Genomic DNA, 15,144 nt, shown 5'->3' on the forward strand with positions numbered 1-15,144 from the left:
CGACCTGACTACAGCTGATAGAGCCATGAGACAGACAAGGGTCCCTGGCGAAATCCCGCCTTCAAGCCTAAAATGGCATGAAGGTTGAAAAATCGGACTACTGGTCCTGAATGAAACCAGCGACCCAGAGGAAGAACTGCCACTGTTTGCTCGCCATTTCCTAACTAAGTATTTCTTAAGAATGCCCACATACGCACAGGGGGAATGGGGTGGAGCCACAGGAAGTTTGCGCCTTGGGCAGGGGTGGTTGTGGGGAGCCTGGTCTCTTGACTTCCTGTGTGGTGGCCTGAAATCAATCTGTGAGGTGGGGGCCTGCTAGTAGGGCTCCCTCTCGCTTTGCTGAGAGTTTTTTTCCTTCCTTTTTCTCCTTTTCACCCAATAAATTCCGCTACTCGTCCTTCGATGTGTCCGCGAATGTAATCTTTCCAGGTCACGTGGCAAGAACTCAGTTTTAGTTGAATTAAGGAGCAAAATTCTGCAACATAGTCATTGCTGAGTGTACAATCTGCCAGAAACAGAGAGCAACACTGAGCCTCTTATGTGACACTTGTCTCCAGAGTTAGCCAGCTACCATATGGCAGGTGATTACATTGGACCACTTCCATTATGGAAGGGACAGGGCTGTGTTCTTACAGAAATAGACACTTATTCTGAATACAGATCTTCCTTCTCACACACAGTACTTTAAGAAAATCAACACTTGTGCACTTAGAAAAATAGCTTATTTACCATTCTGGTATTCCACACAGTATCACCTCTAAACAAGGCACTCACTTCACAGAAAATAAAGTGCAGCAATGGGCCCATGCTCATGGGAAATCACTGGTCTTATTCTTTATGTTCTCCTATCCCCCCCTTGTTCTTTTTTTTTCTTTTAGAGATGGTGCTATATTTCCCACGCTGGTCTTTAACATCAGCTCAGCCTCCCAAAGTGTGCCCCATTATCTTAAAGTGACTGGATAAACAGAACAATGGAAAGGCCTTGTGGATCTCAGTTATAGTACTAGCTAGGTGGCAATCCTTGGAGGTCTGAGAAATTACTTTTAGGAAGCAGTGTTTGCTGTTTATCTGCATCCAACATAGTTTGCTTTCTCTCCCATAGTCAGGATTCATGGGTCCTAGAATCACGGAGTATAACTTGGAGTATCTCTACTCACTATTCACGCCAATGGTCCAACAGCAAAAATGCTTCCTATCATTCTGACTTTAGGCTCTGCTGAACTACAAGTCTTAGTTAGAAAGGAAGAAATGCTTTTGCCAAGGGACACAACAGTGATTCCGTTGAAAAGAAATTGATACTGCCTGCTGGCCACTTTAGTCTCTTCATCACTTTCCATCTAGAGGTAAAGGAGGGGATCATCTACTACCTGGCGGTGATGAACCTGATGATCAAAGGGGGATTAATTGCACTACACCAGGGGCTAAAAAGGAGTATGTCTCCTCCGTCTAGATAGCTTCTTAGTCCTCCCATGTTTTTTTGATTACACTTAATGAAAAATTACAGTAACCCTATCCAGGCAGGATATCTAATTGTCCAGACTGTTCAGTAATGAAGGTCTGAGTCATCCTGCCTGGCCAAACACCAAGATGGGCTGACATGCTATCTCAGGGCAAAGGGAATGAGAAATGGGTAGTGAAAGAAGGCAATTATAAATACCAGCTACAAAAACGTGAGCTGCTGCAGAAATCAGGACTGTAATACTAAATACCTTGGTAAGTTATTAACTCATCCCCCTCGTCAGGCGGAAGAACAAAGCAACAAACAACAAAAGTACAGCATTTACTAACAGAGATTTATGCAACTTTAAAAGCTCCATCTTTTTTTCCTAGCTTCTGGAAGGTAATTCTCTTCACTTCAGAATTACAGGGAGCTTCAGCAATAACCTGTTCCATCCTACAGCGTGTGTTCTTGTTTCTCCTTGGTCTTTGCACTAGCGCAATTATTTTTTTCTCATGTGCTTAACTTTTCTGAGATCCCAGGGGAATCTATTTCTTTAAGCGCCTTCTCGAGTTGCTGAATTAAGATGACTTTTTTAAACCTGAAATTAAAGAGGTATTCCATTCACCAGAAGATACCTACAGCATCTATGAGATGTAAGAGCAAGTAGTAGATACAAAATAGAGTTTACAATCTACAGGCAAATCGAAAATGCATCCTCATGGAAAGATACAAACTAGAAAAATACAAAGTGAGTCAACTGAGGGCCCATGCATACTTCCAGATTATGATAAATTTGGAAGGCTCCATGGCATTGGAAGAAAGTGTTAGAATAAGATAATATCAACGTAAATGCCTGTGGAAATAGAATGAACTATGATTGAAGGCTAGGGATTAGGAAGAACAAGGCATGATTTGTTCCTGCCCCTGTCCCAAATTGGGCGCAAGCACTTAAAACAATAGAAGAGTTCCTTTTTGCACTCACCTTGCTGCTTCCTTGATGGTAAATTGAACAAATTGTCCCTTGACTTTCATAGATCCTTGTACTTCTTCAAGCAAAATGAAAATTCTTTCATAATCTGAAGATATTTTAAAACATTAGTATTTCTCCAATTATGAAAATAAAATACACCTCAACCTTAATGCATCCATTACCACAGTATACATTTTTCATAGACTACAATGTTATATAGTGTTTGTGTTTTGAATGCTTAAATCATAACACCTGTATATTACTAAGGAAACCATTGTGAAAACTAACAAAGGAAAACAAAACACTTAATCAGATATATGAGAAATTTTCAGTGAAATTAAAGAGAAGCCATGCTAAATTATATACAGACCCAATTCAGCCAAACAATGAGCTCAAGAGGCAGCTAAATTCTGTTCTAAATCATAGAATGAGAGACTTCTCATACTTTCATTGATAGACATTCTTGCACTACTTACTTCGCCTGAACCTTCGAACTTCTTTCATTAGTTGATATTTTATATCGTCATTAATTTTCTTTGCCATGGCAGGAGACATTTGTGGTGTATTTGGCACAGTTTCCACTGAAGACATTGCTGTGACTGGTGGGTCACCTGTAGAGACACTGTAGTTTTTGATGCCTACAGCAAATTCATTACTATCAGGTTTGTAAAGCAGCTCATCTTTGCTGAGACTAGTGAAGTCGTAAGAGAAAGTATCCAATGTGTTATGTGGCATACGATCTCCTGTCATATTTATAAGCTCTGGTGGAGCGGAATTGGACAGGAAGTCATCGGGAGGAGTTTGACCATTTTCCATCTCCTCCTCTGGGATGTCGTGAATGACAGTAGCATCTGGAATCCAAATGAAAAAGTTAAGCTGTGAGGTAAGTGCATTATGTCACCCCCACAGGTATATCCCTCTAATGCTCAGTTTCTAGAAACTTATCTCATAAAGCAGGAGGATATGCCGGTGGCAATCCGAGACCCCTCAACCTAAGCTCAAGAAAGACAATACAACAAAACTGCCTTCTCCTCTGCATGACACTATGCATGCATATAGAGGCCAAGTTGGACAGTACAACCAATACACGAACATGCACAGATCCCTGGTACTCCTGGATGAAATACCAGCTCCTGACAGATTAATACGCCCTGGTGGAACCATTGACAAGGAGTTATCAGATGCTTGTTGGCCCTTTTCATCTTCTCCTCATGGACATTGTGAGTGGCAGTGGCATCTGGAAATAAACTGAAGAGATTGAGCTGTGAGGTAAATGCATAATGACAACCCCACAGGTATATCCCACTGATGCTCAGTTTCTAGGAAATTATCCCTTAAAGAACTAAGATATACCAGGTGGCAATCAGCCCTAAAATTAAGGGGAGAAACGATAATACTACAAAGCCCCCTTCTTCCCTTGATGACACTATGAATGCATATGGAAAAAAGTTAGGACAGTACCACTTAAAAGCCAACATGTACAGATCCATGGTACTCATAGCTGTAATACCAGCTCCTGCCATTATAATAAGCCCTGATGCAACAGCTGACAAGAAGTTATGAGGTGCTGGTCGGCTTTTCTGTATCTTCTCTTCACGGACATTGTGAGTGATGGTAGCATCTGGAAACCAAATGAACACGTTGAGCTGTGAGGTAAGTGAATTATGTCAGCCTGACAGGTATATCCCTCTGATGTTATGTTTCTAGGAAATTATTTCATAAAACAGGAGAGGATATGCCAGCTGATGATCTGAGACATCTCAAATTGAGCTCACGAAAGATAATACCACAAAACTACCTTCTTCCCTTTATGACACTACGCATTCATATGGAAACCAAGTAGGACAGTACAACTAGTAAATAGACATACACAGATCCCTGGGATTCATGGCCGCAATACCAGCTCCTGCCAAATTAGTAAGCCCCGGTGGAACAGTGGACCTCAAGGTATCAGGTGTTGGTTGGCTGTTTTTATAGTCTTTTCACCGACATTGTGAGTGATGGTAGCATCTGCAAATCTAATGAAGAGGTTGAGCTGTGAGGAAAGTGCATTATGTCATCCCCACTGGTATATCCCTCTGATGCTCAGTTTCTAGGAAATTATTGCACAAAGCAGGAGGACATGCCAGGTGGCGATCTGAAAAACCCTTAAGTTGAGCTCACAAGAGATAATACAACAAAAGCACCTTCTCCCCTTCATGACACTATGCATGCATATGGAAACCAAGGAGGACAGTCCAACTCATAAGTGAACATACATAGATCATGGGTACTCATGGCTGGAATACCAGCTCCTGCCATATTAATAAGCCCTGGTGGAATAGCTGACAAGATGTTATCAGGTGCTCGTTGGCCATCTTCCATCTTCTCTTCATGGACACTGTGAGTGACAGTAGCATCTAGAAACCAAAACAAGAGGTCAAGCTGCGGGGTAAGTGCATTATGTCAACAACATGGGCGTATCCCTTTCATGCTCAGTTCTCAGGACATTATCTCACAATGCAGAAGGATACCCCAGGTGGCGATCTGTGACCCCTCAAACTGAGATCACGAAAGATAATACGATAAAACCACCTTCTTTGACTTATGACACTGCATGCATATAGAAACCAAGTAGAAACAACTAGTAAACAAACATACATTGATCCCTGGTACTCATGGGTGGAATATCAGCTCCTGACAGATTAATAAGCGCTGGTGTAATGGCTGACAAGAGGTTATCAGGTGCTGGTTGGCCATTATTTATCTACTCTTCACAGCCATTGTGAGTGACTGTAGTATCTGTAAATCAAATGAGGAGGTTGAGCTCTGAGGTAAGTGCATTATATCAATCCCACACAGGTATATCCCTCTGATGCTCAATTTCTAAGAAATTATTTCATAAAGAAGGAGAGGATGTGCCAGGTGGCGATAAGAGACCACTCAAATTGAGCTCACGAAAGAAAGTACAACCAAACCCACCTTCTTCCCTTGATGACACTATGTATGCATGTGAAAACCAAGTAGGACAATCCAACTTACAAGCAAACATACACAGATCCCCGGTACTTAGGGATGAAATACCATCTGCTTCCATATTAATAATCCCTGGTAGAACTATTGACAAGACATTATCAGGTACTGGTTGGCCATTTTGCATCTTCTCTTCACAGACATTGGGAGTGGCAGTAGCATCAGGAAAATATAATAGGTTTAAAATTTGGAAAGAAATAAAACTGTCATTATTCACAGATGATATTGTTCTGTCCCTAGAAAATGTAAACGAATAAAATCTTTACGGTTAATAAGCAAATTTAGTCAAGTTACTAAATATTAGAAAAGCCACTGGTATTTCTTTATAATTAACACCAACAAATAGTTAGAATATGAAATTTCAAATGTCATTAATAACAGTACCAAAAACATATTTAGGAATAAATCAAATCAAGATGTGCTAGAGCACTACATAAAAATTATAAAACATCACTGAGGGAAATTCAAGACTACAGTAAATGGAGAATAAATATTCTTTCCATGGAATGGAAGACATTATTAAGAGGCTTTATTGTTAATTCTCCCAGAATGATAATAGCAATGTTACTTAAAATTCCACCAAGTAAAAACAAAAATATCCGAAAATTGACAAGCTGATAATTTTCTTTAAAAAGAATATGCACATTTAAGATTTGGAAAAACCCAAGACAATCTTTAAGAAATAGAAGTGGCCGGGCGCGGTGGCTAATGCCTGAAATCCCAGCACTTTGGGAGGCCGAGGCGGGTGGATCACGAGGTCAGGAGTTCAAGACCAGCCTGGCCAACATGGTGAAACCCCATCTCTACTAAAAATATAAAAATTAGCCGGACATGGTGGCAGGTTCCTGTAATCCCAGCTACTTGGGAGGCTGAGGCAGGAGAATCGCTTGAACCTGGGAGGCTGAATTTGCAGTGAGTCGAGACCACACCATTGCACTCCAGCCTGGGCAACAAAAGCAAAACTCCATCTGAAAAAAAAAAAAAGAAAGAAAGAAAGAAAGAAAGAAATAGAAGTCAGTTGGTAGATATACACTATTAAATATGAGATATACTATAAAGGTAGAGTGATTAAAACAGTGTGATATTGGAGCAATGACAGGCAAATACACCAAGGGAAGAGGACACAGAGGCCAGAAACAATCTGGAAATACAAAATAGCTAGATTTACCACAGGAGAGCTCCTGGAAATCACTGTGGAAAGGACAGTGCTTTTAATAAATGCACTTGATAAATGTGACAAATGCAGGGATAATACAAACCTTGAATCTTACCTCACCCCACTCCAAAAACTTTACTGAAGATGAATAGACAATCTAGTAAACACTTAAGATATTATCTTCACAAGTATAGAATAGGCAAAGATGTTTTTAACGAGGATAAAAACACATTAACCATAAAGAATGAATTGTTTGCCGGGCATGGTGGCTTACACCTGTAATCCCAGCACTTTGGGAGGCTGAGGTGGGTAGATCACTGGAGGTCAGGATTTTGAGACCAGCCTGACCGACATGGAGAAACCCCATCTCTACCAAAAATATAAAACTAGCTGGGCGTGGTGGTGGGCGCCTGTAATCCCAGCTCATCGGGAAGCTGGGGCAGGAGAATGGCTTGAACACGGGAGGCGGAGGTTGCAGTGAGCTGAGATCGCGCCATTGCACTCCAGCATGGGCAACAAGAGCAAAACTCTGTCTCAAAAATAAATAAATAAATAAATAAGAATGAACTGTTGAATTACACATAATTAAATGGAAAACTTCTGTTCCTCAAAAGACACTATTAAGACAATGAAAAAATGAAGTATATTTGTAGATTATATATTATACAGTATATATGTATAGGTTATACATATAAATATATATTAATTACACACACACACACATATATATACACATCTGTATATACATCTGACAACAACTGAGTGGAATCCAGAATATATCCAGAACTATAAATCAATTTTTAGAAAGCAAACATCTCAATAAAATCTGGGGGGAAAAGCTGAATACGCACTTCATAAGAGTCATACTCAAATAGCTAATAAACACCTCAGATATACCTGGACTCTGACTTTACTCCATTCCATGAAAATTCATTTGAGATGAATGGGAGATCTAGAAGAATACTTAGAATATTATCATGGCATTGGGTGAGGCAGAGATGTTTCTTAAAATAATAAAAAGGACTAGCCATAAATAATGCACTGATTAATAAAATTAAGAGAATCTGTTCATCTACAACACATTATTAAGATAGTGTAAAAGCAAAACAGATTTGTAGAAGATGCTAAAATTGTATACATATTTGAATATATGTACATACATGCCTGTGTATAACTGAAATCCAGAATATATGTAAACCACAAATCCATTTTTAAAATACAAACACCTCAATAAAATTTGGGAGAAAAGATCTGAAAAAGGACTTCCGAAAAGCTGTAGTTAAATGACCAATAAACACATAAAAAGGTACTCAAAAAAAAAAATCAATAAATAGCTGGGCGCGGTGGCTCATGCCTGTGATCCCAGCACTTTGGGAGGCCAAGGGGGTGGATCACTTGAGCCCGGGAGTTGGAGAACAGCCTGGGCAACTTGGTGAAACCCCATCTCTACCAAAAACACAAAGATTAGCCGGGCTTGGTGGCGTGCACTTATAGTCCCAGCTACTGGGGAGACTCAGGGAAGACAATCAATTGAGCCCAGGGAGGTTGAGATTGCAGTGAGCCGAGATCATGCCACTGCACTCCAGCCTGGGTGACAGAGTGAGACCCCATCTCAAAAGACAAAAATCAATAAATAAAAACCATTTTTTTAAAAAAATGGTGCCCAATCTCATTAATCAGCAGAGAAATGCAAGTGTAGACATAAGGAGAGATCACTGCACACCCATCAGAGTGGCTGGAATGAAAGAGTAACTGTACAGGGATTGAGTGAAAGTGGCACAGCTGGTACCTTTGAATATTTCTGGACCCCGATTTCCACACAGACACCCAAGGCCACGGCCCAAAGGTCAGACAGAACCCCGAAGAGCTCCTTCAAGACTGAGATCAACCCACCGAGAAAAAGCACCCCACCCTAGGGCAAGACAGAACTCCCAAGTTCGGGTGGCCTCCCTCATGACTGACACAGAGCTCCCCAAGTCCCACCATAGGCTTAGAGAATCCAAAGAACTGCACCCCACCGTCCCATGGCACCAGGAGAGAGAACCCACAGATAATATTATTTTAAAAGCCAGCACCAAGAGAAAGCATCCAGTAAGCGTCCACATCAGGGATAAACAGATCCAAAGAAAAGCGAACACATCCTAGCTGAGAACGAGCGACATCCAAGGACAAATGTGCCCCACGGCCGACATGAGCACCCAAGGAAGACTCCCTTTCGGGCTGAGATAAAGCCCCGACGGAGAGTAACCCCACAGGGCAACGATCATGCATCCAGAGAACAGGAAGCCCCACCCTAGCTCCTGAGCCAGACAGAGTCCCCAAGGCAGAGTCCCCACTCAGGGCTGTGACCCAACGGGGAAGAAACACCCCCGAACCCGAGTCTGACACAGGCAACCAAGGCAGGGTCCCCACCCTCGGGCTCAGGTCATTTCAGCAGGAAAAGTGCCTCACATCACCGAGAGGGAGCCCCCAAGAAAAGCCCTATGGCCCCACAACATATCCGAGACAACGTGCCCAAGGAAAACGCTCCCCCACGGCTGACACAGGCACCCACGGTGGTGTCTCCAGAGCAGAACCACATCACGATGGGAGCCATAGGACACACCTGACACCCAATGCAGTGCACCCCAGAAAAGACACTTTTGGGGGTGAAATTAAAACATCCAGAGAAAAACTACCACACTCACAGTCCTTAAGTCCTGACCTTGCCAGAGGAGCGGAGGTGGGACCTCACAAAATGGCAGCGAAAAGTGCCACTGCACTCCCCCTTGGGCGACAGAGGCAAACCATAGTCAGATCCTGGCTGTACAAACATAGTCAGACCCTGGCGGAACTTTCTAGAAAACTGAGAGTTGTGGGGAAATGTGCCCCCTAGGGTACCTGTGAATGATGTGCATGGGATGCGTCTCACCAGAAGCACTGATCGCTTACAGCCCAAGGGGGATGGAAAGGAAGCTGCAGGTCACCACTTGTCCTGCCCCAGCTGAACACTGGGAACGCGTTGGGGGCGCCAGAGTCCGGAGGTGAAGCCTCCTACTTTGTAGGACCGCAGGAGCCAGCCAGGAGAACCAGGAAGCCCTGTTCTCCCATTCGCTGACTCTGGCGCCCTCTACAGTCGGCCTTCAGTAACAACTGCACAGCTACATAGGGAGAGGAACGCAGAACTTTCTCACACAGCAGGATGAAATCGCCTGGGTAACATAGTCAGACCCTGACTGTACAAAAGAGCCAATCAACCAAAAACAAAAAGAAAAACACAAAAATTGGCTGGGAGTGGTGGCGCGCACCTGTGGCCCCAACTACTCGGAAAGTTGACGTGGGAGGATCACTTGAACCTGGGAGGCAGAGGTTGCCATGAGCCGAGATCGTGCCACTGTACTCCCCCTTGGGCGACAGAGGCAAACCCTGTCTCAAAAACAATACGGTGAATTTGTACCTGACGGCCAGTAAGTTCATGGCTGGCACACTATATTAACAAAAAAGAAGAAGAAGGAGAAGGAGAAGGAGAAGGAGAAGGAGAAGGAAGAAGAAAAAGAAATGTATGTTACCACTGCATTTAAAGCATAAACCATGTTAAAAATGCAACAACCTATTCATGAGAAAAAATGTAAAAGCATTTAAGAAAGGTCTCTATCATTCAGTATTATACTAGCTGTGGGTCTGTCTGAAATCCACTGCACACATTATTCCTAGGGGAGAAATCTTAGATGCATACCTTGTAAAACCAAAACAGGAGAGAATTGCCCACTGCCATCACTTCTGTGCAACACAGCCCGACAGGAATTCCTAGCTTACACCTGAAGATAGTGGATGGGGTATTCACACAAAGTCAGCTATCAGATAGTTTAATTAAACATAAGCTCTGAAAATGGTGCTTCTCAGGGAGTTTTGTGACATGCTAAATAGTGGTGATTAGCTGACTCATGACTGTAGTTCCAGCTACCTGGGAGGCTGAGGCAGGAGGATCACTTGAACCCAGGAGGTTGAGGCTGCGGTGAGCCATAATTGCACCACTGCCATCCAGTCTAGAAGAGAGAGCGAGACCCTGTCTGAAACATAATAATAATATTAGTGTTAATAGTGGTGATTTTCTGGAAATAGAGATTTTAGGGACGCTCCAACCAGTAGCTTCCCGCAGTGGCTGATAATTTGCTGGTATTCAGAGCTACCAGAGTTGTGAGCGTGTAAGTTTAAAGGCTAATACGGAGCGGAGGAGGGGTGTGGGGGAATACAACAAGTTAAAACACCACAAAACTTACGGTTTGTAGTGTGATTTAGCCATTTTTCTTGAATAAATATTCTTTGGACTGTTGAATTCCCAGAATTCCAAGAATCTTTATGTTGGCAATATTTGCCACTTTTTAAAACTAAAGGCGTGGATTTTCACTGGACTTTACTCTGTGATTCTCGTAGTCTTCTCCTATATGTTACATTTTAACCTAACTATAAATACAACAAATGAGATTTTAATCAATTTATACTCTCTCTTTTTCCTGTATGAAAACTAATATAGGTGGTGCCTACATATCATTCACCTGTATTGGTAAGCTAGCCCTGAGGTACTTCTTCTTCATTCAACTGGTTATAGTGTACTCCCCATAGGGATATAGGTACAGATTGAGAGAATGTATTTGTTTTATTACCCTGTAACAAACTACTCCAAATTAAATGGCTAAAAGCAACACCAAATTATTATTTATTATCTCACCATTCTGCAGTTCAGAAATCTGGGAGGTCTTGACTTGGTTCTCTACTTGGAGACTCAAAAGACCAAAATCAAAATTGTATGCAAGCAGTGTTCTCATCTAAAAAGTTTGAGGTGGAATGCAATTCCAAATTCATTCAGATTATTGGCAGAATCCAATTCCTTGCCGTGCGGAACTGAAATCCTTGATTCTGACTGGCTGTGAACTGGGGCTCACTCTCAACTTATAAAGGGGCTTGCCGGGTCTTTTCACGAGGTCCCTTCCCTATCTTCAAGCCAGCATCAGCATGTCAAATTCTTCTCATTCTTCATAACTGTCTCATCCTCTTGTGGTTCCAGCTGGAGAAAAGGTTGTGCTTTTAGAGACTCATGTGTGTAGGTTAGGCCCACCTGGAGAATTCCTCTATATTTAGATTAACAGCTTAGTAACCTTAATTGCATCTGCAAAATCGTTTTTGTCATGCTGTGTAACGTAATCAGGGGGTGAAATTCGTGGGGACCATTTTAGTATTCTGCCAATCGTAGATGGAGAAAGTTGTGTAGCAGGAATAGGATCCATGTGTATTTTGGCCACTTCATCGTGGAACTTACTTTTGCCTTCAGGACATGCTTGATCTTGTACATACCACTTCCATTTAATAATGGGGTGCTTCTCTGCATACCCATTGCTGTAACTTGGTGGGTCAGAAAGTGCCTAGGATAAGACAGGCATGTCTAAGTAGCATTATAATTTGGCATCCAAAATCAAGCACTGAATGTCACCCAAGGCTCAGTAACAAATCACATATTTTTCAAAAGGATCAGCATGATGTTTGTGTCTTCAAGAAACTCATCTCAATTCAGAACTGGGGTCCTGTAGTCATTGAGAAATCTAATAATTTCTCTTCCGCATGTACTTTCACCTTAGTGAAGGGCTACAGGACTTCTTTGAGTAAGAATGGGAGAAAGAGTGATGGTATAAACTTTTTCATTCTAGAAAGGTCCCTCCTCAAGAGGCCTTGTCTTAATTCATGAGGTTTTAGGTCTATAAACTAGTCAAGTCTGCAAGTTGATTGAGGCACAACCCTTCAGTCATCCTGGGGTTAAGGAGGGATATGTCTGAAATTCAAGAGATCCTACAGAGCATCTCTTAATACTCCTGTGTCCAGTGATGAAAGTCGATGAAAACTACAACAGCCTAATTCAATCAGGACTGCTTATGGCCATGAACCTCAAGATTGGAGGTTTGAGTCACCCCACTAGGAAAACGTCTGTCACCAGGAAAGGTGCTTGCTGAGGACAAAGGGACTATGAAATGGATAGTGGGAGAAGTGACTACGTGACCATAGGCCGATACAAAGACTATCATAAGTCCTCGTTTCTGTTTCTGTTTCAGAATAAAGAGTATCACTTCCTTATTTTGATATGAATTCATTTGCATATATATTAATATTATATGTGTCACATGCATTTTTTTTTTGCTTTTCTTTTTATTTATTTTTTTTATTTTAGATGGAGTCTTGCTCTGTCGCCCAGGCTGGAGTGCAGTGGCACGATCTCGTCTCACTGCAAGCTCCACCTCCCGGGTTCACAACATTCTCCTGCCTCAGCCTCCCAAGTAGCTGGGACTACAGGCGCCTGCCACAATGCCCGGCTAATTTTTTGTTTTTTCAGTAGAGATGGGGTTTCACCGTGTTAGCCAGGATGGTCTCGATCTCCTGACCTCGTGATCCATTCACCTAGGCCTCCCAAAGTGCTGGGATTACAGGTGTGAGCCACCACGCACAGCCCACATGTTTTATTTTTTATATATATATAAAAACTAAATATTTTTGGTTTTGACTTCCTGACATCCCCTGATCTCCTAGCACAAGATGTGTTATTAAGTTAACTTTATTTTTCAGTATTTAAGATGCAGGATATTAAAGGCACAGTGTGAATTAGGTAGCAGCAGATTGAACAAGATTTAAGAAAAACGTGGGGCTTTAGTGCCCTCTTTTGGAGAAGAGTTCGTGTCATCAAGTGACAAGGGTATACATGCAATTTTTCAACTTGGCTAGGCCGAATTATATTAGCCACAGTTCTCTTTCTGGGAAGTGTCTGGTGTTCCCCATGGAGGTTCTTTGAAAATTGTGCAGGGCATTGGATAGGAGGCAGCAGCCATTTGTAGCTACACACATTGTTGCTGCTCTGTGGATTCACCTTATTGCAATTTCTCTTCCTTCCCCTGGATGCTCTTTCACCTTCTCTATCTTCTGGGCCAGGTGTATGTGTTTAGCTTTGTTATGTGTTTAGCTCTGTTAGGCTCTGAAAGAGCCCTTCCTGGCTACTGCAGGACACCCTCATCACCAAGATCAGAGGCAACAAAAATGAACATGTACCTCCATCTGCCCTCACAATGTTCCAGATCCTCTTTGTGGGTTTCAGCCTGTTTGTTATGTCACCATCCTCAGTAGAGACGACAAAAGCCTTATAGAGACTGCGTTACCACCTTTCACAATTGCGTAAGACCAATTCTTTTTAACAAATCAATCATTCAATCTGTGTATCTATCCACTGCCTTTATTAAGCCTCATTGTATCACCTGCTTATCGAGTTGCATAGTTTTACTCTATGCTGATAACTAGTACACAAGGCCTGTCCTGAAATCCATTTTTAAAAATTTCCTTGCTGTTAAGGTCAATATTTCATAATAAAGCATGAACAAATACCACTGCTGACAGTGAGTGCAGTTTTGAAGTCTAAATTCTCATGTTCTTATCTTAATATTCTTAAAGAAAATAGTACGATTTACTTTTCTACGAAGGAATAGCGGAGCACAAGAAAAACAACTAGGCTGGGCGTGATGACTCATGCCTGTAATCCCAGCCCTTTGGGAGGCTGAGGCAGGAGGATTGCTTGAGGCAGGGGGATTGCTTGATCCGAGGAGTTAGAGACCACACTGGGCAATATGGCGAGACCCCAGCTCTACAAAAAATAATAATAATACTACAAACATTAGCCAGACATGGTGGTGTGCACCAGTAGTCCCAGCTAGTCAGGAGGCTGAGTGGGAGGGTCACCTGAGCCTGGGAGGCCAAGGCTGCAGGGATCCAAGATCCTGACACTGCACTCCAGCCTAGGCAACAGGGCAAAACTCTGTTGGAATGAAAGAAAAGAAAAGAAATAAAATAAAGTAAGAAAGAATGAAAGAAAGAAAGAAAAAAAGAAAAAGAAAAAGAGAAAGAGAAAGAGAGGAGGGAAGGAAGGAAGGAAGGAAGGAAGGAAAAAAGAAAAGAAAGACAACTAGAAATTTCTCCAGCATTAATGGACTTGTGAAAATTAATAAAATGTTTTATTTGTATATGTGAAAAGTTGAAATCTTTTTGTACACAAAATGTTTGAAAAATAATAAAAAACAAAACATTACTTATAAATGTAAACCTTTGTAAAATATTAAAATGTAAAACCACACAATATTTTGCTCCTTTTGTGCTTTAAAAGCATAGAATGGTCCAGGTGCAGTGGCTCACGCCTGTAATCCCAGCACTTTGGGAGGCTGAGATGGGCAGATCACTTGAGGCCAGGTTTCAAGACCAGCCTCGCCAACATGGCAAAACCCCCTCTCCACTAAAAATACAAAAATTAGCAGCATGATGGCACCTGTAATGGAACCTGTGGCGCACCTGTAATCCCAGCTAATTTGGAGGCTGGGGCACAAGAATCGCTTGAACCAGGGTGAGGTGGAGGTCGCAGTGACTTGTGATCGTGCCACTGCACCCTAGCCTGGGCAACAGAGAAAGATCCTGTCTTTAAAAAAATAAAATAAAAAAGCATGGAATGTGCAAGTCATATCTGGAGACAACAGCCTTACAGGGACTGCTGCTGCAGCTCCAAATTAT

At 42.1% G+C, this 15,144-nt stretch overlaps 1 protein-coding gene across 1 annotated transcript; it reads right to left on the minus strand.

Moving 5' to 3' along the window:
* Window positions 1-1,940: 1,940 nt before the first annotated feature.
* LOC105538620 (sarcoma antigen 1-like) lies at window positions 1,941-5,592 on the minus strand (the record flags this gene model as incomplete). The annotated part of the gene is given in 10 exon segments (XM_011978522.1): window positions 1,941-1,981; window positions 1,984-2,039; window positions 2,424-2,517; window positions 2,888-3,262; window positions 3,509-3,610; window positions 3,613-3,659; window positions 3,888-4,032; window positions 4,670-4,810; window positions 5,052-5,192; window positions 5,445-5,592. Coding segments are annotated over 10 exon segments (1,290 nt in total), but the record flags the coding sequence as incomplete, so codon positions are not given.
* Between the last annotated feature and the right edge of the window lie 9,552 nt (window positions 5,593-15,144).

This window comes from Mandrillus leucophaeus, unplaced genomic scaffold (assembly GCF_000951045.1).
Source record: "Mandrillus leucophaeus isolate KB7577 unplaced genomic scaffold, Mleu.le_1.0 Scaffold1032, whole genome shotgun sequence".
NCBI lineage: Eukaryota > Metazoa > Chordata > Mammalia > Primates > Cercopithecidae > Mandrillus > Mandrillus leucophaeus.